The sequence below is a fragment of the Anneissia japonica genome, unplaced genomic scaffold (assembly GCF_011630105.1).
Source record: "Anneissia japonica isolate Jap-2015-1 unplaced genomic scaffold, ASM1163010v1 scaffold287717_len1600092_cov198, whole genome shotgun sequence".
Taxonomy (NCBI): domain Eukaryota; kingdom Metazoa; phylum Echinodermata; class Crinoidea; order Comatulida; family Comatulidae; genus Anneissia; species Anneissia japonica.
In genome coordinates this window covers 767323-790312 of record NW_022755469.1, presented here as the reverse complement: position 1 = coordinate 790312, position 22990 = coordinate 767323, and the positions used below count along the sequence as shown (strand labels likewise).

At 35.3% G+C, this 22990-nt stretch overlaps 1 protein-coding gene across 1 annotated transcript; it reads left to right on the top strand.

Annotated features, from left to right (window-relative positions):
- Positions 1-6603: 6603 nt before the first annotated feature.
- LOC117123521 (lathosterol oxidase-like) lies at positions 6604-21535 on the top strand. The gene is made up of 4 exons (XM_033269474.1): positions 6604-7422; positions 13510-13736; positions 18011-18143; positions 19392-21535. Exons 2-4 carry the CDS (start codon positions 13527-13529, stop codon positions 20123-20125), a joined length of 1077 nt encoding a protein of 358 aa, XP_033125365.1. The 5' UTR covers positions 6604-7422; positions 13510-13526; the 3' UTR covers positions 20126-21535.
- Positions 21536-22990: the final 1455 nt, after the last annotated feature.

Here is a 22990-nt window from a genome sequence, read left to right as displayed (position 1 = left end):
TATCATAAATTAAATTCTAAAATCAATAAGAAACCAGATAATTTTATTTATTGTTGAAGATAATATATTTTAAGGCCCTCTGGCTATTTCACCGTAGCCATCAAATACTAAGAACCACAAAAGCTAAATATTAGTTAATCACATGTATTGATATAATTCTATAGTATTCTGTATGTTTTAAGCATTCAGTTTAAAGTAGAAAATTATCAGCAAACTGATGAAACATGGTACACTTTTTTTTTAATAAGAACCCATTTCAGCCTCAGTTCTCAGTTCTTATAAAATGTGTTAGGCCTATTATAAAAAAAATGTAAGTCACAGTTCTGGTAAATCAAAGTCCTTTCATATGTTTGATTCTGCAATCGGTTGAAGAATGAGAAGTGTTTTCGAGCGTGTATCACGTTTAATACCCAGTATCAATAGAAGAGGGTTTCTTTTGTGCGAGTTGCGAGTTGGGAAATGCAAGTTGAAAAATGCGAGTTGCGAGTTGCTTCAGTGCGAGTTGTGAGTTGGAAATTGCGAGTTGCTATTTTGGAAATGCGGGCGAGTTGCGAGTTGGAAAATGCGACTAGAATTGTTCAATTCTCAACTCGCATTTTCCAACTCGCACTGAAGTAACACTCATCTCAGAACAGCTATCAGCAGGGGCCCCTTTTTGGGAGGTAAAAAAAGAAAAAGAAAAAAAAAAGAAAGAAAAAGAAAAAAAATGATAGCCCAGAACGCCGGGCGTCTAGAACACTAAAATTTCGCGGGGCATGCCCCCGGACCCCACTAGGACAGTGTTGTCTCGATCGGTCCAACTTTCGGCCCTCCTTTCGCCCCCCTCCCCCTTTTGGACATCTGTGGATCCGCCCCTGATCAGTACCGTAGTCGTGCACTCGGAAATTATTTCAGAAATTAGAATGTCAAACACATCCAAAAACGGACATGTGGAACTTGAATTCAATTTAAGGCATAGCATGTTCATAAATATTGTCTTCAAGACATAGAATTGACTGTTGAATTTATATTCGGATATTTTTATATTGACTCCAATATTTCCTCGCCTGAGACGATGAAGTCATAGATCACTGGAAGTGGATGACAGTTGGAATGAATGTCCAGTGCTACAAACAAGTTAACTAGTTTTCTCGTGTCATCGTGTCAGAGACATGGATGAAATATCGCCAAACGCTGTTTAGAGCCACTAAATCAAAGACAACCAAGTCCCATTCGAATGCCAGGTTAAGTGATGTCGCCATTTCATGCTAATAATATATGATAATATACTGTACCTTTGTTTGAAGAATAACATACTAAATTACTAAACAGATATTACATTTCGATTTATACTTATGGACCATAAGATACACAAAGAGAACTGTGTTGTATCGTTAGAAGAGGTAGAGTGAAAAAAAAAACATTCATATTTAAAACGGCTCAAATCGTATTTCTTACAATGAATTTTAAAATAGTTTACTATGTATGTGTTTAATGAGCTAAAAGATAAAAGCTTAGTCCTACTTTAAAAAAAACAAAAGGTAGGCCTAGGCCCTATTTGAAATACCTACTTGTAGGCCTAGGCCTACTTGTTTCAGTTTAAATTCGAAAGAATAATTCTATTTCCTTCATCAATTCAAGATATAGGCCTACTACTACCACCACACTACCAATCATATATAAAATAAATAATAATAATTAAAACATTCTTTTTTGAATAACGAAAATATTAATAATATTCACGTCTCGCGCAATTTGCAGGATTTGAGATGGCAGGTCAGAGTAGCATGGGCTAAATGCTCGGCAAGTGTGACCATGGACAAGAGTACATCCTTGACCATGTACAAGCAACCCATCCCCAATGGCACTCAGGCCCTAGGAGGATTCACTACCCGTGGGTGGCATCTAACACACAATTATCTTAAGCCTAGGAATCGCCACTTGTGGTAAGTGTGGGAATTGTATTACTCTCTTTATTGTATTAACATTGGTATTCCGTATCAATGTCACATTTTCCTGGGTAAACGTTATTTAGGCCTACAAGGCAAATAAACAAACAAAGTCCGTTTACTTTAAGAAAAATAATTTGGCGAATTACGAAGTTCTCGTCATCTCTGTTCCCATGACCATGGACTGGTTTAGTCTCAAGTTTTCGTTCAATATAAAATAAAGAATACTTTTTTGGGACCATACGCCTATTGAAACATAGGAGAGCAAGCAACAGGTGTCCACGTGCCTGTTCAATAATATAGTTAATTGGATTATTAATCAAGCAGCTCAATGCCATTATGAAAAATCGCCTCGCGATCGAAAAAAGTCACTAAATTTAAAAGCGTGTTTACTTTGAATACCATTATTATCATAATATCAAAAACTTTAAAACTATGGACAATGAGCTAAAATTTTGTTTTTTTTTTATTTGTAATGATTCTTTTAATTAGAGGCACATGGGAAATTTCAAAATATATTGTTTGATTGTTTTTCTTTTAAGAAATAATGAAGCTTTTCAATTTCATTTTTCTTATTATCAGTCAAATTTATACTTGTCGATTTTTTCTTGAAATAAGAATTTATCAAGAATATTTTCTAGACCAGATTTTAAAATGTTGCTGTTTGTGTATACCATACACTCAACATAGGCCTATATTTGTTATTTTCCTCGTGAAAAAGATCGTTAAGTTGGTTGTTCCGTGTTGGGACCCGGCCCATTCTGACCTCCTTTTCACACAAAATACCATCAATCAATTGTTATAACATTAGGCATAGCATTATGTCGCGCCCCAATCAGTTACAATCAGGAGATAAACGGGTGGCTTCACACCAATTTTCGGATGCCAAACAGACACACCTAACCACATACAGTACCAAAAGTATGCCAAAACTCTCGCTTCCAACCATGAAATACGGACCCAGCCCCATGCAGTCGAATTCATTACCCGGAACGCAACATATTTTATGTCTCATTAATTGGTACATTGAAACGTGTAAAAATCTATACAAAATTGTATAAACAATTATTCACTTGGTGGGTTTATTTCCCCTTGTTATTTGTTTCCAGTCAATTTAATGTACGGTACGTATACATTGATCGCTGTGCCAAACAATGTGGGTTATGTGCAACGAAATAGTTCGTGCCTCATTTATACTCAGTTAGGGTCTATACCGCGGAGGTATGATCACACCTACACATCTATTTAGGCCTCAGGATAAACAGGGAAAATAAATACAATATTTTTATAAAGACCACAGGCCTAGACTGCCGAGGCCTATAATAAGAATGACACAAAGTCATTACTGTCTTGACGAATATGAAAAACGCAACCCTCAAACGTGCAAACGTTCAATTTAACTAAATTAATTACAAAACTTATCAGAGAATTCCAATTATGGAACAAACAAATTCAGCCAACCAGCAAACAAGCAATCAATCAATCAATCAATCAATAAATCAATTAATCAATCAACTAACTAACCAAACAACCATTGCAAGTAGTTCTTATTGTAAAATTTCTATAGAATGGCCAATTAGGCACTGTAATGTTTGCATTACCAGATACAGTAAATCTTGTCCGAGCAACTCCACAGGGCTGGAGCTCACCCCCACTTTCAAGTAGCTTGAAGCGATGATACTAGTCATTTTGCTCTCAGCATTTTGCTGGTATCCATTGATACAGCTGGGTAAACCGAAACAATGTAGATAAAGTGCCTTACTTACAAGCGAAATGCACAGCGAAGGATTGAAACCCCGACCCCGAGGTTGGAAATGCAAACAGATTCCAATGCGCCAATTACCACCTCCAACGTAATTACAGGCCATGAATCTGGTACAGTAGCTGTGATGGGATATCGCCATCATAATCGTGGAGATTGTCTTTAAAAAAAAAGGGTATGAAAAACATTACGAAAACGTTTTACAGTAACTTTTATGGAAATATCGATGGATTATGCAAAGGTTTGAAATTGCGTCAGAGATCTTGCTTGTGTGGTTTAAAAGTGGTTCACAATTTACATTTCGCTTTACATCATACTTTTTTCCCTCATTAGCCTATTAATATTATCGTCAAAAACTACAAGAATGACGTCATTCTGACTGACATAGTCTAAATGAATTTGATGTGTTTTCTTATTCATAAAGAAATGTTTATTTGTAATCCAGACTGATTCGTCATGTGTTTTTCCGTGAAAACTTGTCTCCTGGTGAGATATTCGGCTCCCATCATGCTGAGCATGCTACATTCTTAAAGGTTGATGTGAGATGCAATTGACTGTTGCCAAGACAACAACATGCAGGACCGACATCTTTAAAGGTACGCGACGTTACGCATCAAACATCGACCCTTGGAGTATCTATGTAAAAACATAACCTGAGGGAATCTGATTTTTTTCTGTAGTGTTATTGAATAAAATGTGGCCTATACGAGATGGTGTTATAAACTGGAATTACATGATGGCCCTGTGCAGAAGGATTCTGTTGTAACCGGTAAATAAAAGGGTAAAGCTAGGCACTTTTCCGCCCGACGGTCGTCGGAGAACGCAAATTGACGACGCGTGCGCAACAGATCGTGTTTAATGACGATCAAGCCCAGACTGTCATCGAAAATCAACAGACGGCGTCGGGCCGTCTATCGAGCGGAGTTTTGATGGAAATATTTTTAAACTTTATAATTTTTGGGATTATGGATCTTGGGACTAAACGAACGTTATTGACAAAAAAGCTCAGTTCCAATCTACATACGTCTTTTATTTCTGTTATTCAACGATTACTCTTGTGTTTATATGTATATATCGGTTGATTTATGAACTATAATTGCGCCATGGAGTATAGAAAGCGGATATTGCGTATTATGCAGGTACACATGTGGCCTAGATACCGACCTTCCCATCACTCCCGGAGGAATTATTGATACTGGTGGGAGCGCGCCTATTTATAACAGCACGCAGACGAAATTTACGGAATGGAGAATTCGATTGTAGCAGCCGAAGCATGGTCGTCTGGTATTACTGTTAACACCTGATTACAAGTATCGTCACCCGTCACTAACTTTTTCTTTAAACTGTCCGCTTAAACAGCGCCCTCATCAGGTATATTACAGTCACGGCTGACATAACTTTTATAGTACTGTCACCGACCCTAAGGTATCAACATTAGAACTCACGTTCTGAGACAACTTTTTCAGATTCTGTATAATAAATTGATTAGGGAAGATAGACCTACACCAAGAATAACCATATCTGCTTTTCAATTCAATTAATCAAATCAATCAATATGGTAAAAAGCCTTATGGATAAGCAGTCACATGAAGCGTAATACAAGATATAAACCATGCAGCGGGGAGGGGGGTTTGGGCCTACATTCCTGATATTGTTTGCCTTTCGAAAAAAAAAACAATGGATTTTATGTTCAACTTCAGTCGTTTTTAGTGATAGTAATCAACTTTTATTCGTATCTATTAGGCTTACAGATTTCTAAATAAAATAGGCCTACTCATATGCCATTCAATGGGGGTGGCATTAAATTTATAATTAGCTCTTCGTACAGTATACGGTATGTCTATCAACAAATGCAGGTGACAGGCCAGAGGGGAGGGACTGAGGTGGTAGCACTCTATAGTCTACCTTCGAAGACCCCTCCAGTTATAGACCACCTCCTATTAATGCCCAAGATGAACTACTATCTTTTCTCCTCAACAAAAACTATTTCAAAGCCTATAAAAAACCCCGGTCCCGAAAGTTGTATTTACAGGGTTCAAAACTCTTGATTTCGCACGTTATTGACGGACTTTCGTATTCCAGAGAAATACTTAACGATTATCAGTTTTTGTCAAACTGTCGGTTTGAATTTAATCCCACCAGCTAAAAGATATACAACTAGCGTTAAGTAATTGCACTTTTTCCCACGAGACTCATCAGTTTTGGACACCAGATGGAAACTCAAGTTCGAAAAGTGCATTTTACCAAACCTCTCTCAGCGTCGACATACCAAAGTAAACACTGATGGGATAATGGTATCGGAACACCATTTTTAGAATAAAGAAAAGACAGTGATCAGAGTCTCGAATCACGTTTCGCCGAAAAGCGACTGGTATTCGCCTACGGGCCGATGTGTCTCACATCTTTCTAGGTTCTTCTTAAGGGCTGTCGCCGTCCGTAGGCCTATAAATAATACTATACGTAATATTAAATCCGGAGACTACCGTACAAAGACACCGAATTCGCTTACCCAAATGTTTAGAATTTCAGACTGATAGGTCTTTGGTATAGGTTTCATGATAAGCTATACCCGTTATTATTATCTTTGAAATTGCTGTTTACATAGCCTAAATTAGGTTGTTTTCAAAATCTTTTTATAATAGGCCCTACTAGTAATAATAACGACAAAAATACCTATAACAAAAATAATAATAAAGAGATGTATTATTATTATTTTCTGTTGTTTTTGTTAGTGCTGATGTTGCTGTTATATTTATCATATTATTATCGTTATCCTTTCATCATCATTATTATTATTTTATTTTAATCTTTTGAACACTGAATCTTAGTTTGCACGGTGAATTCATGGAACAAACCTATATGGTACAGTAACTTGACTGTTCAAGCTTATTTATTAATGGATCTAAAATCGCCATCAACATCGTCACCTCTTCACCGGAAATCACTTTCATCCTCGGTGAACTCAAGTGGGTAACTAATCTAAACTTTATCATCGTTTAACGAAGCGTGGCTTAGCTCATTAACAGGCAACACAATCGTCTATTTCCAGATAGGTGATGATTCAGAACGGACGCGGGAAATATGAGAGATCGTCTGATTTGCTTTGAAGTCTACGAAATCGTACACACTTCACTTACGAATCTACACTGCCCTTGATTAACTATCCTTGTCAAGAAGCAGACAGAAGGCCATAATTAGTAGAACCTAGGCATAAGTGTTCCAGGAAACCGTGCAGAGATGTAAATGATAAACATCAGCAATTATAACATTACACAATCTGGAAAACATTCAAATATACGCAAGCGTCGATATATAAAGTTCATATTTCTGGAAGCGCATAACAGCAAATCATTAAATCATCTTAAGACGAACGTGGCACATAAAACCGCGCGATGCTGGTCACAAATAAGTGGTTTAGCAAAACCCACTCGCAACCTTTCAACAGTACAGGTATATTGATCTTGAGAACTATTCGATTGATAATGGCCTGTGAGGGCGGTATTGTGAATTACTAGTGTTTGGCAGCGTGCCTGATTGGTGGTAACCTTGACAAAATTGTGTAGTGCTATAAAAACTTTCGGCAATGTAAGCGCTGATGATTATCGCGAGTTGCGCTCTACAGGTCGCATGTGTTCATCTTTTCTCTCACTTCGAAGGACTGTATTGTCTATTGTCGCTTCAACACTGATTTTATCAAAGCACGTTGTAATAACTGGAATATTGCATAAACTGGTACGTTACACTTTTCTTCATCATTTAACTTGTTGAAGTTATGAAAGTTATTACGATTGGTTGTATACAGGCCTATAATTAGAATTTAAGCTTTATGTTTTACAAGATTAAAAAATAACTTTTAATTAGCTTTAACCTAAAGTTATCTAGAGGCCTATTTACAATCCTCTTTATCGTTAATGCTCTTCTATATTAGACTAATTATTTATATATTTTATTGAATGCTTAAATAAATATATAAATAATATACTATATATAATTATTAAACAATTTATATTCGGTATATATAGGCTTATATATATATATGTATATATAATATATATATATATATATATATATATATATTATTATTATACAAGAATATTATATGAATGAGTCAGTGTGAAGTAAGACACGTACTGGTATGTTGATGGTGTTTCATGATGACGTAATATAGGAACGTAGCACCGGGACTCTGAGACGCACTGAATCAATGTTGACGGTTATATTGTAAATACTTACGAAATAGAATAACAATTTCACTGCGCATAACTTATGATAGATGACAAACACCTGTCATATATACCGTGTGTTTGACAACTGGGCAATTTCATGGACGCTAGTAACGATACGTCAACACTATCACGCTTGGTATTGTGGCTTCATGTGTGACACTAATTCACTTGCTATGCGATTCCATGTCGATCCGATGTAACGATAATGTGCTCGCGTGCGTAACATGTGCATGAATGAGTTCATAGGCTGCACAGCCTACGCGTTTCAACATGTTTATAATCACCGAATATGAGATACATCACGACAAGCGCATTGTTGTAGGTCTACACCCATAGGCTAGACACAACATACCGAGGAATATCCTTTGCGCATACATACGGTGCCTAAATTGTGACTTTTGAAGATTTTTACTAAAAGTTCATTATTTTTGTTGTCGTTTCTCCTTTCTATTTTTCTTAAATTGATATTCAAGATGGGGATTTCGGTACAGCAAAACTTACCCTACTCAGTTGTTTCGCAGAAGACAAGCACATATATTAAAACAGCCCTTACTATTCCTCATCGCGTAAACAAATAAAAGTGACAATCTCTACTATTTTCTATAGAATTCGATATTTGGAGCCGGATCACCTCTCCCCATCAATATGTATTTATCCTCAACTCATGAGGACAAAATTCGTGGGGGGTGGGTGGGGTGAAATTTTGTGCCTGTAGCATGCACTCATTGTTATCGATTCTTAATGACTGACTACATCCTCCCGGTAGTGTTATCGACAAGGTAGTAACATATAATGTCTACAACTAATGGTGCCACTACTGTGTATCCGACTTCCATAGTATTCCATTGGCTTACTATTCAATGTACAGCACCTCCCAGGTGTTAAGAAAAGGCGATATGTGCCTGCGTACCTACCTCATGGCGTTACCAACGCGTTGCTGCTCTCATTGTCCGAGAGTGTTTGGTAGAGTTTGTTAAAATATTGAAAGGCCACGGGTTAGGTCATCAATGTGAACGCCGGTAAAGTTTACATAAACCAGAGCATTGCATTAACGTAATAGCAGAAATTTGCTGCTGATTGAAAGTAAAATAAGTCGGTTCTTTGTCGCAGAATGTTACAGTCGTACATACGCATGTCGTCAACAGTCGCCGGCCGGTGGGAATCGCTTCGGCAGCGGTCTCCTCCTCCACCCTTCTCAATATTTTGTACTCGAATCATTGGATGTTGAGAGTACCATTGAATATACGGTACCATGACCTTTGACATATTAGATACTTAATTACGATGACGTAAAATAACGTTGATTAAGACGATTTAAAGTATTAGCGCACAAAATAACGACACGCTTTATAAAGGTCAAAATGATTTGTGACGGTCCCTAGGATCATGATTTTTCGTTGCGAAATTTATGAATCTAACGCTCCAACAATAATTTCCAAATTCTTTACTGTGCTCCTGGAAAAAAAAAAGTGTAACAATATTTATGCTGATTATTAAAACATGCTAATAAATACCAATGTCAATGTAAATATTTGTTATTTTGCTTCCGTTAGTCAATTCATCTATCACGATGTGAAAAGTATTAAAATGACGTCAATTAAGTCTATTGCGTAATCGTCGTGTTAAGACAATTTTCTGTAAAGTAATGCGGTGATTTAAAGCCACATACATCCGTTGTACTATAGCCTACAATTTTCTTGAGATTCCGGTTCATTCCACTGGGAAAATCAAGAATAGGCCACCGGTACCCAGTAGGCCTACATAGATTTTACTGTTCTCGTTAGCGTTAGGTCTTACTACAAACCAAAATTTTCTGTTACCTCACGAAATTTCGCTTAGCCAACACAGCCTCACCTGTTTGCATCATTAATTTATTGATGTTTCATAATGATCTTTATTCTTTTGATTTTGTTCCTTTTGTTTTCATTGATGAAATTACCAATGTCATATCTAATCTGTGAAACCTAGCCGCATTTCTCTGGAAAGCTTTTTGAGAATTGTTTCCAGATTATTCCGCTAACCATTCGTAGATTAGAAAACAAGCGGAACGTGCTTGCTAACGTCAACGTGTTCTTTAAATAAAATCTGAATCTGTGGAAACGATGGCCTACGCGAAATCACGCTACTGTATTCACTCACCTAGGAGTTTCCGCAATATGGGCCCTGTGAATACTTTATTTCACTGTATTTAGAACACGTTTAAAGTACAATAACTTAACTCACCGCTATCAATAACCAAGCGAAAACGAGGAATCGTAGCTGGTAGCCTATTAGCCGATTGCATTACTTCCCTGCAATTGTTTGCTTCCATAATAGTATTGTAGTTTATATTAATTTTGGAATAAAACCGATGCCGGATAAGGCTTGAAGTAATAACACAAGATAATGTAAAACAATAGTGTTAGGCCTGGTATGTGTATGTATGTATATGTATATATATAACTCAATGAAAAAGACGATGAGATGTCAACGACTTGGTAGACTTAGAACACAAATTTTATTCAAAACATTAATATTTCAACCCGTCCTCGGGTCTTCTTCAGCATGTGTGACAAACAAAATATAAGTTGGCTATTACAATAATTATGATAAAAAGTAAAGTATAATATGATTGGTCGACATTATAATAGAATATAATGAACATGGTGATTGGACAAAAAAACTAAGGGGCGGAGTAACAATTGAAATAATTAACAGATAAATTAATTGGTCACTGTAATAATAATGAGGCTAATATCAGTGTGGGAATACAGATCTCAGTCGGTAATGACAAAGATGGAAATAAACAATGACATAGAATAAAGGAACCGCTCAGATTAAACCCCCTTCAACATGATAAATCGCAAAATTGGTGCTTCGCAAATCGCATTATCCACCCCCATTGCTAAATCCTAGATCCGTCACTGGTATGTACTGTACTATCTGGAAAAGGAGCCTATACTATCTTTGTTTTTTTGTTTTTTTTGGGGGGGGGGGGAGGTGGAATATTTATATAGACCCTATTTATAATGAACTTATTATTATAATAAAATATATACCGGAGTTTTTTTTTTGTTTTTGTTTTTTTTTTCCCTAAGCCCATACTTCCATGTGTGTTACATTTTTTACACAGCCTCAACCGGGATTGTGAGAATAGGCCTCCCACTTTTAGAAAATTTAATTAGGCCCTATGCAATCCGGGCTCATTATTTGAAGTATTTTATACTTAGGGCCTAAGTCTACATAACATTACTCTTTATCAGTCGTTACCAATGAGAAATAACTAAATTTTCAAAGTAAGACAATATAAATTAGTGAAATATCATATAACAATGATAGCGCAAATTACCAATTAAATTATATAGATTCTTGTGAACTAGAATATCTATCCGCGTTGTATCTGCAATGAAACGTTACTACCATTATTTGCGGTTAAATGTGTGTACACCGGTTAAAATTTTGAAACAATTGACAGTACATGAGGTGCTGCATTAATTACTTTTGATTTCTCACAATTCATGGAAACAGTTTGTATGTCAACTTTTCAAAGAAATGTTACGACAGATTCTTAAATATTGAATGCGTTTGAACGTCTCACGCATTGACCACTTCCAATCTCGTAATTTGTGGTTTTCAATAAACGCAATGCAGGTGGATGTTGTAGAGATAATAAATTTCAAAATGTGTATTGTTTTGTATATTTAAGCTTCAGCTTTCAATTGGAATTTTGAAAAGAGAACATATTTTTCTATTCAATTAATTAATTAACAATGATCTTCACATACGCCTAGGTCTTTGTAGACCATCATAATTGAGTAGAGTAGCCGTTGAAATGTCTATAAATCACCGTGTCATAGTGTCATATTGAAATCTGAAAACTTTAGCCTTGTTCATTCCTTTATTACAATACAGGTACGAAATTCAATGTCTTAAATAATTTTAAAGGTGTTTTTGTTTTGTTTTTTATAGATCTGTATATTGTTATATGACTCTATTAAAAAGATTTGTGTAATTTCCGCTGTAATATAATTCCTCTACTTACAAACAGACATTGTTCAATTTATGAATGCGATGTTCAATATGTCACGTCTTGGAGAGTGATTCACTTCAACAGAAGTAAACTATATACGGCGGAAGCAACATAAGGCTGGGTGGGATCACCCATTTTAACAGCCACTCCAAAGTTCAGAAGTCCTTTATGAAGCAGTTCTAAGGTTTAAAGTATCGTGATCAAACAAATACTTTCTGTATTCATTGTGTTGCCCGCCGGGATTGCAAGGCGAAATAGTAACTTGTCTTCACGCATCAGTCTCCATTAATTCAACTCCTAAAATAATACGCGCTTTCAAAATACTTTTACAAAGCATAACCTTTGTTTATAAAACTAAGTATCATACTAAAACGATGTGTTTTCTTATTCAACATGCAATTTGTCGTTTTTAATGCAAATTGGTTTTTTTTTACTAAGTTCTGCATTAGACGTTTATGAATCCGATAACTTCTAGTAGTAGGCAATCTCGTCATACTAATGCAGGCCTGCGTTTCAATCGATTTAGGTAAAAACTTGAAACCATTATTTTCATTCATAGAATTTAGTTAGCAATGATTTTTTTTCTTAATTATGAGATAATAATACTAATCTAAAATTATGAGTTTGGTGTTGTAGGTCATTTGTTCCCTCACTTACTGCTATATTCTTAATCAAAGTGGTTGTCACAATTTCTTTCTTTTACTACAAGTTGGTACTTTCTTATACTCAATTAAGACACGTCGTTCAACAAATGTTTCAGATACTTATTAAACGTTAAAAACTGTTTTCCTATTAAAGACGTGATCGTTTTAATCCTCGGTTACTTTTATTATTAGTTAATAACGATCAAGTTACAAGAATTTGAAAGATAATTGCGTGTAGTGTATCCAATTAAAACTTTTAATTGCCCATTTAAAAGTGAAGTACCTGGAAGGTTATCGATTCCAATGAAACACAGATCGAAATAATTCATTTCTTGCTGATTTTTAAAAACTTTTTACTAGGAAAAATCAATGAATTAATTGACAATTATTGGTTAATGCAATTAGCAACAGAAAGTACCTGTTAATTGGCAATGAAAACAATTTCTCGCTTTCATTTTTTACCTAAATATAAGAGGTTTGAACTTACTCTTCTCAATAAGGACACATCCCACCAAAGTAACAACTTAGGTAGGCCACCGACAGAGGCATCGGCTTATTATTCTTAAATATCGTTTTTAGCTAAGATAAAAAGTACAGGCCCAGGTTTATAATTATTATGAATTATACATCGTTCCAGAAGGTCTAAATATTATAATTCAACCGTCAAGCATTTTTTTTTTGTGTAGGCCTAAATTGTTTAGACTGTATACACGAAATTAAATATCGTTTTCTTGTTTAATCATCGGCTAACTTTCAAAACTAAACGCAAAGCGACAGAAAAACGCTGTGTATCGATACGTTATCAACTGTTCATAACGTATTGATACACAACTGTTCATAACGCTGTGTATCGACACGTTATGAACAGTTGGTGCGACTTTCATGTTACACATAGAATGACTCAGCATTAGAATGAACTGTTTCACCTTTGTCTTTCTAGGTACATTTAACAAAGTTATGGACATCGTCTTAGAGGTGTGCGACCATTACTTCTTCACGCCATATGTTTATCCAAAAGATTGGAGCGAAGACTATTGGCTTCGACAATGGATCACTTTACTCCTAGTTGCCAATTTTGGTGCGATAAGTCTCTACCTCAGTTTCTCCTACTTCAGTTATGTTTTTCTATTCGACAAACGACTCATGTCGCATCCATTCTTTTTAAAGGTAAGCACTTTATATTTATTTGTCTACTTTCTGTTCGAAAACTACCACATTTTATATGTTGCTAACTGTGAATTATATAATTATATTATCTTTCACTCCAATTCAAAAATTACGATAGGCCTAGTTGAAATAGCTTAGATAGTTTGTCCTTTATTAGAATATCATCATTAAGTGGAATCATTTCCTTTACTTAGGCCTAACTGTAGTATTGTAATAAAATATATTACAAGCTCTTAGCAAATGGTACGAACAAATTTAAATCTTCCGTTACATCTTACACAGAAATTTGCATTGCACCAATACCACATTTCTGGGGCCTAAAAATAATGATACATAAAAAAACTTAAGTTCCATCAATAGGCTATTTAATAAATTACTGCTGTGGACCTTCCTTACCATCTTTTGACATTTTCATGTATACAGTATCTCACCCTTTAATAAATCCCTCTTATTTTTCAATTTAGAATTTGTCTTCTTGATTATAGAAATAGGTCTAATGTCAATATTTTACCTATACGGTATTTGGCCTAAATGAAATGTTTATAGTTTGCGGTCAAGTAAATGCATTCGAATACATTCTATTTGATATTATAGTAAATAAACCATGAATAACACAAATAGCATGTAGGCCTACATTGATTCGTTTTGCGGTGTCATTTTGTGAAAGAAGACAGCCGGCAAAGAAACATAATCGCCTCAATGTAGCATTGTTCTACTTGGCCAATTAACGACATGTGAGTGAATTCACATAAACAAATTCAATAATAAAATCACTAAATACTGAACAAAGTTGTGGTCATGTGGTTTCCTAAGCAAAATATACAAATAATTTAGATACCACTTTGAGAGTATGCTGACCCGCAAGATATAAGAGGGCTTTTTTGAAATCGAAACTCGATTGTTTATTTTATAGCCGTCAATCGTTTCCGTGTCGAAAAGTGTTCACCGAAAATGAGCACTAATGTTAGTGAGCTCATAAAAATTATTTCGTTCATTTAATCATGAAAAAGCGAAAGTGTGAATTGGCGCCAAGTGGACATACTTTAGCCGATGTATCTTTTGATGAAACAATGTGCTTTGAAAGAGTTATCGATGGACGAATTCAGGCGTTAGACTTCGTTTCCGAAATCATAAATCGTAGAAACCATTGATCGTAAAAGTATATTACATTTGAACCTCGAGATAGTGAATAATGAACACTCATAAAATCGGCACTGATAAGAAATATTTAAATGTTTTCCGATGTTGTATTCTTTAAAGAAAATTCGCCTTATATAAAAAATGCAAGACAATTAGGCATAAAGAAATCTAATGTTTGCCCATGTTGTATTCTTTAAAGAAAATTCGCCTGATATAAAAAATGCAAGACACTGAGGCCTAAAGAAATCTCGTGGCACAACACGACTTCACATTTTGTTCGTGTTCAGTTATTTTCGAAAGGCATTGGACAGTACTGTACCAGTATATTCGATGAGATGGCTTTGTCACATGCAATGTTAAAATTATTTTATTTTGTATTATATTTTATTATTTAAAGTCATATTATTCCATGAGAAAATAATGGTTGAACTGTAACCAAGCAATGCAGCTGATGTCTAAATTAATAGTAGAATATTCTACAGTCCAACTTATTTTATTTTATTATTTTTAAGTCTTATTATTTCTTCAGAAAATAATTGTTGAACTATAACCAAGCAATAGGTCTGTGTAATTTCGAGTGTTAATGTCTTAGGTCATTCCTGTTGGACAGTTCAATACGGTATTGATTAATGATACTTTGTTTAAATTTATTGAAATTAATTGTGTAATGTTAACTGTTGAGAATCTTCAGAGAATTGAAACTTATATCGTCGTAATTCTATATTCATTATGTTTATCTTAATTTGTGGGATTCTTTCTCAACACTGATGGTTTATTGTTTTGTTTGATTTTAAAGAAATAAATGCCCTATAGAGATGAAATAAAATGAAATGAAGACACAAAATGAAACGAAATGAAGTCAACTCGCGGTGACGCGTGTCGTGGTTTCTTAAATTAACTGCTATTATGCATAATGCCATTTTTATATTTCTTTAGTGATAGGCGAAATTGTTTTAGCTGACTAAAGAATCTGTAACGTCAGCGGTCGGTAGCGGGAAAATTAAGTCCAATTACCATAACAGTTCTGATGTAACCACGTTTCTAAACAAGGCCATTCTGAATATTTTTAATGGAACCCATTGTGCAGACATGGAATCATATTGGACATAATTTCTTCAACAAATTCAATTTATATTCTGAATTGCTCTTTAAAATGAGTATTAATTGGAAAATAATTCTTGATAAATCGCAGAACCTTGAATGTATTTGACATTGTGACATTTAGAACTCTCGCACGGGGTATTACCTACTCCAGTACCTACTTTTAATACCCCTTAGGACAGCGTAAATTATACTAACAGTCCGTGACTTCATATAAGTTATCGCTTAAACCCGTATGCTCATTTCGGCGCTCTTACTTTCTGAGATTTTACAGTGGACGCAGGGAATTTAGATTGTCTCTACCTGACAATTAAAGATTAGCGTTTGAGGACTTTGGATTAGAGTTAACGAAAGTGATTGCTGCAGGGCTAATATTTGCGCGAAATCTGGTATCCCTCAAAACCCACGTTCAATTAGTTGGACAATAGGTTTTGTAGAATGTAGGGCTAAATGTGCCTATTAACACTTTATAAATACAAAACGTGCTCAGGGGCGCCCCCTCCTTTTTTTTTTTTTGGAAAGTAAAAAAACAAAGGAAAAAAAGAAATAAAGAAAAAGAAAAACGATCGCCCGAAACGGCTCAGAGGTTACTTGTGAGCGTCTAGAACACAAAAATTTCGCGTGGGCATGTCCCCGGACCCCCTAGGCTAAAGTTATATCAATCGGTCCCACTTTCGGACATCTCTGGACCCGCCCCTGTGACTTGTCTGCTGCAGTGAATAAAACGTTTCTATTATTTACTACAGTTGTGAACGACTAGAATGATTGGAAACAAAATTATATAATAGTTGCATCTTACAACAAAAAAAAAACAAAAAACAAAACAAAAAAAAACCCCAAAACAAATAAAAAAAGGAAAAAAATCAAACAAAAGTAATTATTTCATCGTTGAAATTTATAGACAGACAAGATTCAGTAGTATGAAGTTAGAAAAGGCTATTACTGCACATTTATTTTTAACTACTATTTTTTTTTTTTTGCCTGGCTGTCTTCTTCCGGCCTCAGATCCGTCTGTCACTTCCCTATTCCGATCCCCTATGGTCAAACAGTCCAAGTTATCCCTTAACGCTAAAGAAAAATACTTTCCAAAGCGAGCTTAAACCGCACGTGAAGCAGGCGACAGAAAAGACCGCGATTAGAAATTCCATTTTCCTCCGGAGAAAACGTACTCGGGAGAAATTGCGTCAAATTTTAACTCATTCCTAGGGATATTGATTCTTATTGTTTTCATACATGGTAGATTGTTTGGACTAGGCAGCTGACTTTCTCTCCACCTGTGTGGTAGGGCCAGAAACAAGCAAGGAACACCGCTTGTTGTCTGCCTACAACAACTTTGCATGTGTTCCAACATGATATTTTTACCCGCGCTTGTACTTTCGAGAATGTTAAGAGTGTCGTCAAGTTAAATAGTACGTGTTTATTATGGTTGACGATCAACGGGTACAAATCACGATTTATATTTACATACAGTATTCCGCTACAGCTCAAGAGAACTATAGGGGGCGTGCTCATTTTCCAATAGGATTACATTTTGCGAAATCAAGGATGTCTCGTCGCAGACCACCCTGTTACAACAATCTTATTTGATACACGGATTAATGAAATGCTTTTATTGAAAGGTTAAGAAAAAAGGTGTGAACTAAAATATTTCGCAATGAACTTTTGCCAAAATAAAATTTTAATGTTTAACAAGAATATTATCATTATATGGCCTATACAGTATGTCTGTTTTTCTTTGTGTACAAACTACAAGTTTATAATCAATTATTCAAACATTTTTCAGACGTGTTTTACCGGTATATCTTTAATAGAGGGCCCTGCACATCAGCTGGCCTTCTTGCTCAAGTTGGAAGGGTCACCTATAAATAAAGTTTGAATATGAAATAAAGAATAAAGTTCTATCTTCTATTTTATTTCTTTTCTTTGATTTTGATGTTCTAAGTACTACAGTAGGCCCTATTTCTATTTTATTGGGAGAAATATATGAAATTAAATAATTTACTTCGATTCAATGTATTTTTTTTTTTTAATAGAATCAAATCCAAGATGAGATCCTGCTTTCCTTCTGGTCTCTTCCGTGCATTAGTCTTCCAACCTGTTCAATATTCCTACTAGAAGTCAGAGGGCACAGTAAACTATATGATGATACCAGCTCGTTTAAATACGGTAAGTCAGATTAAGTTTTTAAACGACCTTATTAGAAAAGAATGTGCTAATTTTAACCGATCTTGATTTGATTAACGTAATATTCACGTTCACATAGTTAAACAAATTTTACTGTTAACATAAGTATCAATAAAAAAAATTACAATACAAATTTGAGAGAATAAAGTATTGTTGTGCGACCTTCTTAGCCTTAGTTTGACTCGAGCTTAATTTTATCATTTCTCGACATGACCGTGCCGTGAGTTAACTAGATTGCAACGACCGAGCAATTAAAATGCTATAATGTAACCAAATGGATAAAATAGTATCGTTATTGGTGTTGTTAAACTTAATTATTAGTTGTAATAATAATGTCAAGATCGATGTAAGGTGATGTAAACCTTCCTTATAATAACTATTTTTCGGTCATATGTGAAGACATGCCGATTTAAATGCCAAAGGCCGGTGATTATAATCGCTATAATACACGAAATATCAATTGACTACAGCCTGATTTCCATAGAATCACTACACAGTCGCTACAGCGTTTTCACTGCAATCCCTGCACTGCGTACCTGTCCCCGACGCAATCGAGAACGCTCCTTGATTCTACTGACCAATCGGCGTCGCCAAAGGAGTCGGCGATAGCGTGTAGCGATTTTTATGGAAACCAGGCTTAAAGCTGCATTCGCATCAGATATCCGAACCGAAATTCGGACTGCGCTTCCGATTCGCTGAACGCCAGCGTCCCTATACTTACACACTGATCCAATTTCCTGACCGGTTCGGTAAGCCGGGTACTCACTTCGTCGTACGACGAATAGGCCTAGACCTTTCCGCTAAGCTCCGCCCTTGGATATTCTTGCTAAGGTCCCACAAGACGGCAGTGTTAAAACATACGCGAACACGTGCGTTTGTGTGGGACAACACGTGTGTTTGTAAGACGCGCGCGCATTCCTAGCGCTGTTCTGATTGGTCAGTTGTTAAGTTTGATTGACACTCCGGAAAGGTCTATTGACTGTCCGCTCCCTGTGAGCGCTAGACGACACAACAATGTCTGCTGATTATCGGTGGCAGTCTCAGCAGATCGTCATTAAAACGATCAGTTATATTCTCCATTGAATCGCGTCGGCCGACGACCGTCGGGCGCAGTGAGTGTCTTCCGATCCGAAAATTTGAATTCGGCGTGAATTCAGGCTTTGTTTACGCACATTTCAAATTAAAGCTAATTTTGTATGGTTTTTTTTTTTTCTTTGTTTTTTTTTTCAGGCTTTTATGGGGCGTTACTGGATTTCATTCCGCTCATTCTCTTCACTGACGCAGCTATCTACTGGATTCATCGGTTAATGCATCACAAAACCGTGTATAAATATGTCCACAAGAAACATCATATATATAAGGTTGCAACACCGTTTGCCAGTTACGCGTTTCATCCTCTGGACGGATTTATGCAAAGCGTACCGTACCACATTTACGCGTTTGCTTTTCCTCTTCACAAGTACATCTATCTTTTCATGTACATATTTGTTATGCTTTGGACCATTATCATCCACGATGGAGACTATAGGATTCCCGATCCATTGAAGCCATACATAAATGGATCAGCCCATCATACCGACCATCATATGTACTTTAATTATAATTATGGGCAGTTTTTTACTCTGTGGGACAGGATCGGCGGTTCGTACCGCACCCCGAGTCCGTACGTAGGCGACGGACCAATCTACCAAATAGAGAAACTACAGATGAAAAACCAAAATGGTTGCGAGACCACAAATGTTGAAAAAAGAGAGGACACTCAACCAGGAAAGCACACGAACGGCTACCATCATTGCAACGGAACATCAGACGACAACATTACGAGAAACGGCCTTCATACATGCCAACGAGAGCGTATTTTACCGTCTTCGTCGTCTAACTATAATGTCAATGTATGTGATAAATCAGAGCTTCGGCCCTCAATGCGCAAGAAAGTTTTAGAGACAGCTGAGCGCATGCGCTGAAATAATATTTTTTAACTCCGTTGTATTTAATATATATTATTCTTTATTTATTTTGTTACCAAAATGCAATGTAGGGGTGACATTTCGTATAGGAATTAGTAATAGCTATCGTTTTTAAAACTTCAAATACAGATATAAGTATAACTAAGACAGTACGAAATACGCACTTCGGACCAGACATATCTTTTGTGTAGAAACACAGAAGTGGAAATAACTTAAATTAGCGAAAGGTTTCTTACCCAAAAGATAGTGTATAAAGTTAATTTAATTACTTATGAGACGCCTGTCTAGGAAATTTATCATGGACACAATAACATGAGGCAGAGTATAATTGTATTTGTTATATATTGTATCTATTAACATACTATGAATATTTTGTATATGTACATATTGAACAGTTATGATTAATGTATTAGGTTGTGTAGCTGGTTCTACGTTACTCAGCCTTATAGAGTTTGATATGCAAAATGATTGGGTTGAAAAAAAAAATCCACATTTCTGGTGGAGTTTGGTTGCTAGTGGATTTGTGGGATTAACGGATTAAGATTGAACAAGAGGATTCCAACCGACTATCACGTCTGGATTACTTGTCTCAGAAGAAAGTAAATTGCGATATGTAAACGTGGAATCGAAATAATTTTTATGATTTTGCAGGAGACACGATGATTAGCGATTTAAATCTGTCTTCTGCTTTTAAAGTATTTTGATGAAATGTCCATGTGCATATGTCACAACACATCCTCTGTTCGTTATGAATTTATCAGTGCGACATTATCATCGTTTGATAGGCTATTCAGAGGATGCCAATGCAGTTAATTCCTTATTAACATTTTACTTCATTATTGATAATATTTTGGAAATGAGCTTCAGTTACTAAATGTTAATTCTTTCTTTATAAAAATCAAACTTTCACTTACTGTGCTAGCCTACTTTGTTCACCAGTTTGAGAAAGCCTCCAACGTGGAAGAGGACATCGCAAAAAAAGTAAATGGAATTTGTTTATTTTTTATAAAGAAAGAATTAACATTATGAAGCAAATGAATTCATGATGAATTTTTTCAATAAGCCTCAGTTACTGTCAGTATATTTTTAAAATTTGAAACAATTTTGAGCGATTCTTTTCAAGAAATAAATTAAGAACCATAATCTCCCTTATTGCGAATATTTGTGTTGCAAATTGTAAAGATATAATTACTTAGATAGGCCTATGCTAATTAAACAATTCAAATATTGAATTGTATTGCTGAAATGTTTAAGCTAAACACAAACAGTATTATATTTAAGAAATAAAGTTTACCTAATTTCAATGAAATATGTTACCAAATCCTAGATGATGTAGAAAGAATTTGATATTGCAATGATGGTATAAATACAGAAATTGTTCTTTTCTATTAAACTAGTAAGCTCTAATTCACGTTCCTTTCTTCTTGTGTTTATTTTTTTGTCTGATTGAAAACATAATCAATCTAAGATTGGTTTACGAAATCAGTGCGGCATACAGTACTATCATCATTATCATTTTTAATATAGGCTTCATACAGTTCCGTGATAAACCAACATGATGATTTTGGGAACTCAAGATGAATAATATTATACTACAACTGTATTGTTTTTACACAGTATTTTCAAAGGGCTATTACATTATCATTATTATTATCCTTTATTTACAACTTATTATTATTGTTTTGCTGTTCCTGTTGCACTTCAGTAGGCTATTTAAGAAAATTAAATTATCATCATGCTTGTAACACATTTAATTTTTCAAATACGAAAAGAAACTCAAATTTTCTTTCATGTTTAAACTTAACTTAGCCGCATCTAAGAGAATTGAAATACCGGTACTCGTTCCGTAGTGCAATGAGCATGTTAACGATTTCGAGATATGAAGACCTGGAAAAGGTCCAGGTCATCCCTAGTATTCCATGATTTGGTTAAAGCTAGGCCAATCGAATCACCCTAATGATGATGTTAACGAGTTTATTAATTAAGTAGGAGCCCTACAGACAACCGCACGCTGTTCCGTAAGAGATTACCCCGAGGAGTGTATACACTGCCCCCAGCATGTTTTTTATCGAAAAATACACTCAACAGAGCGTGGACTTACATCCTACTCTTGATTCTCATTGGACGAAACTATCAGCAGACGAGAATTCCCATGAAAGTGATTGGTCAATCATGTTTCATCATGGAATTTTGGTCTAATGACGTCATCCTTTGGATATTATGTTTCAATCGCAATGTGGTAAAATATGATCAATATTTGTGATCTTGTGACTTTCGGGTCAATGTCAGTGGGATGATGGGAAGAGTGAATTATCAGCTGCAATCTCTCCAAGTGAAGGTTAGTATGATTGCTGTGACAAATATAACAAGCATTTTATCTGATATTTACCCGTTTGTAATTGCCGTAAGCTAAACCAATACTACGAACATCGGTATCGCGTTGCAATTACCAGAAGAAAACATAAACATTTACAGTGAGAAATGCAAAACGAATTTGAAAATGACTGAAAGAGAGTCGGCAATTGAACTCTTATTAAATTGAAATTAGAATAATTAGTTATTTTAATAGTTAGGGCCTAATTTATACAGATTAAACTCTTAAAAAATAATTGATCGTGAAAATAAAAAAGGCATTTTCTAAGTAGAGTAGCATCGGAACCAGTCCATTTGTTTTAGATTAGAATCGTTATCGTCATTATGATTTTCAATCATAATATTATAACGATAATAGTAATGATAATGATAACGACGGCGATGATGATAATGATTATGATAATACCGTTCAGTTATTTTTTTGAGTGGATTAAAAGTACAGTACAGGTTGTGTAGTGTTTTGATAACCTTAGCAGTTATATACGATTA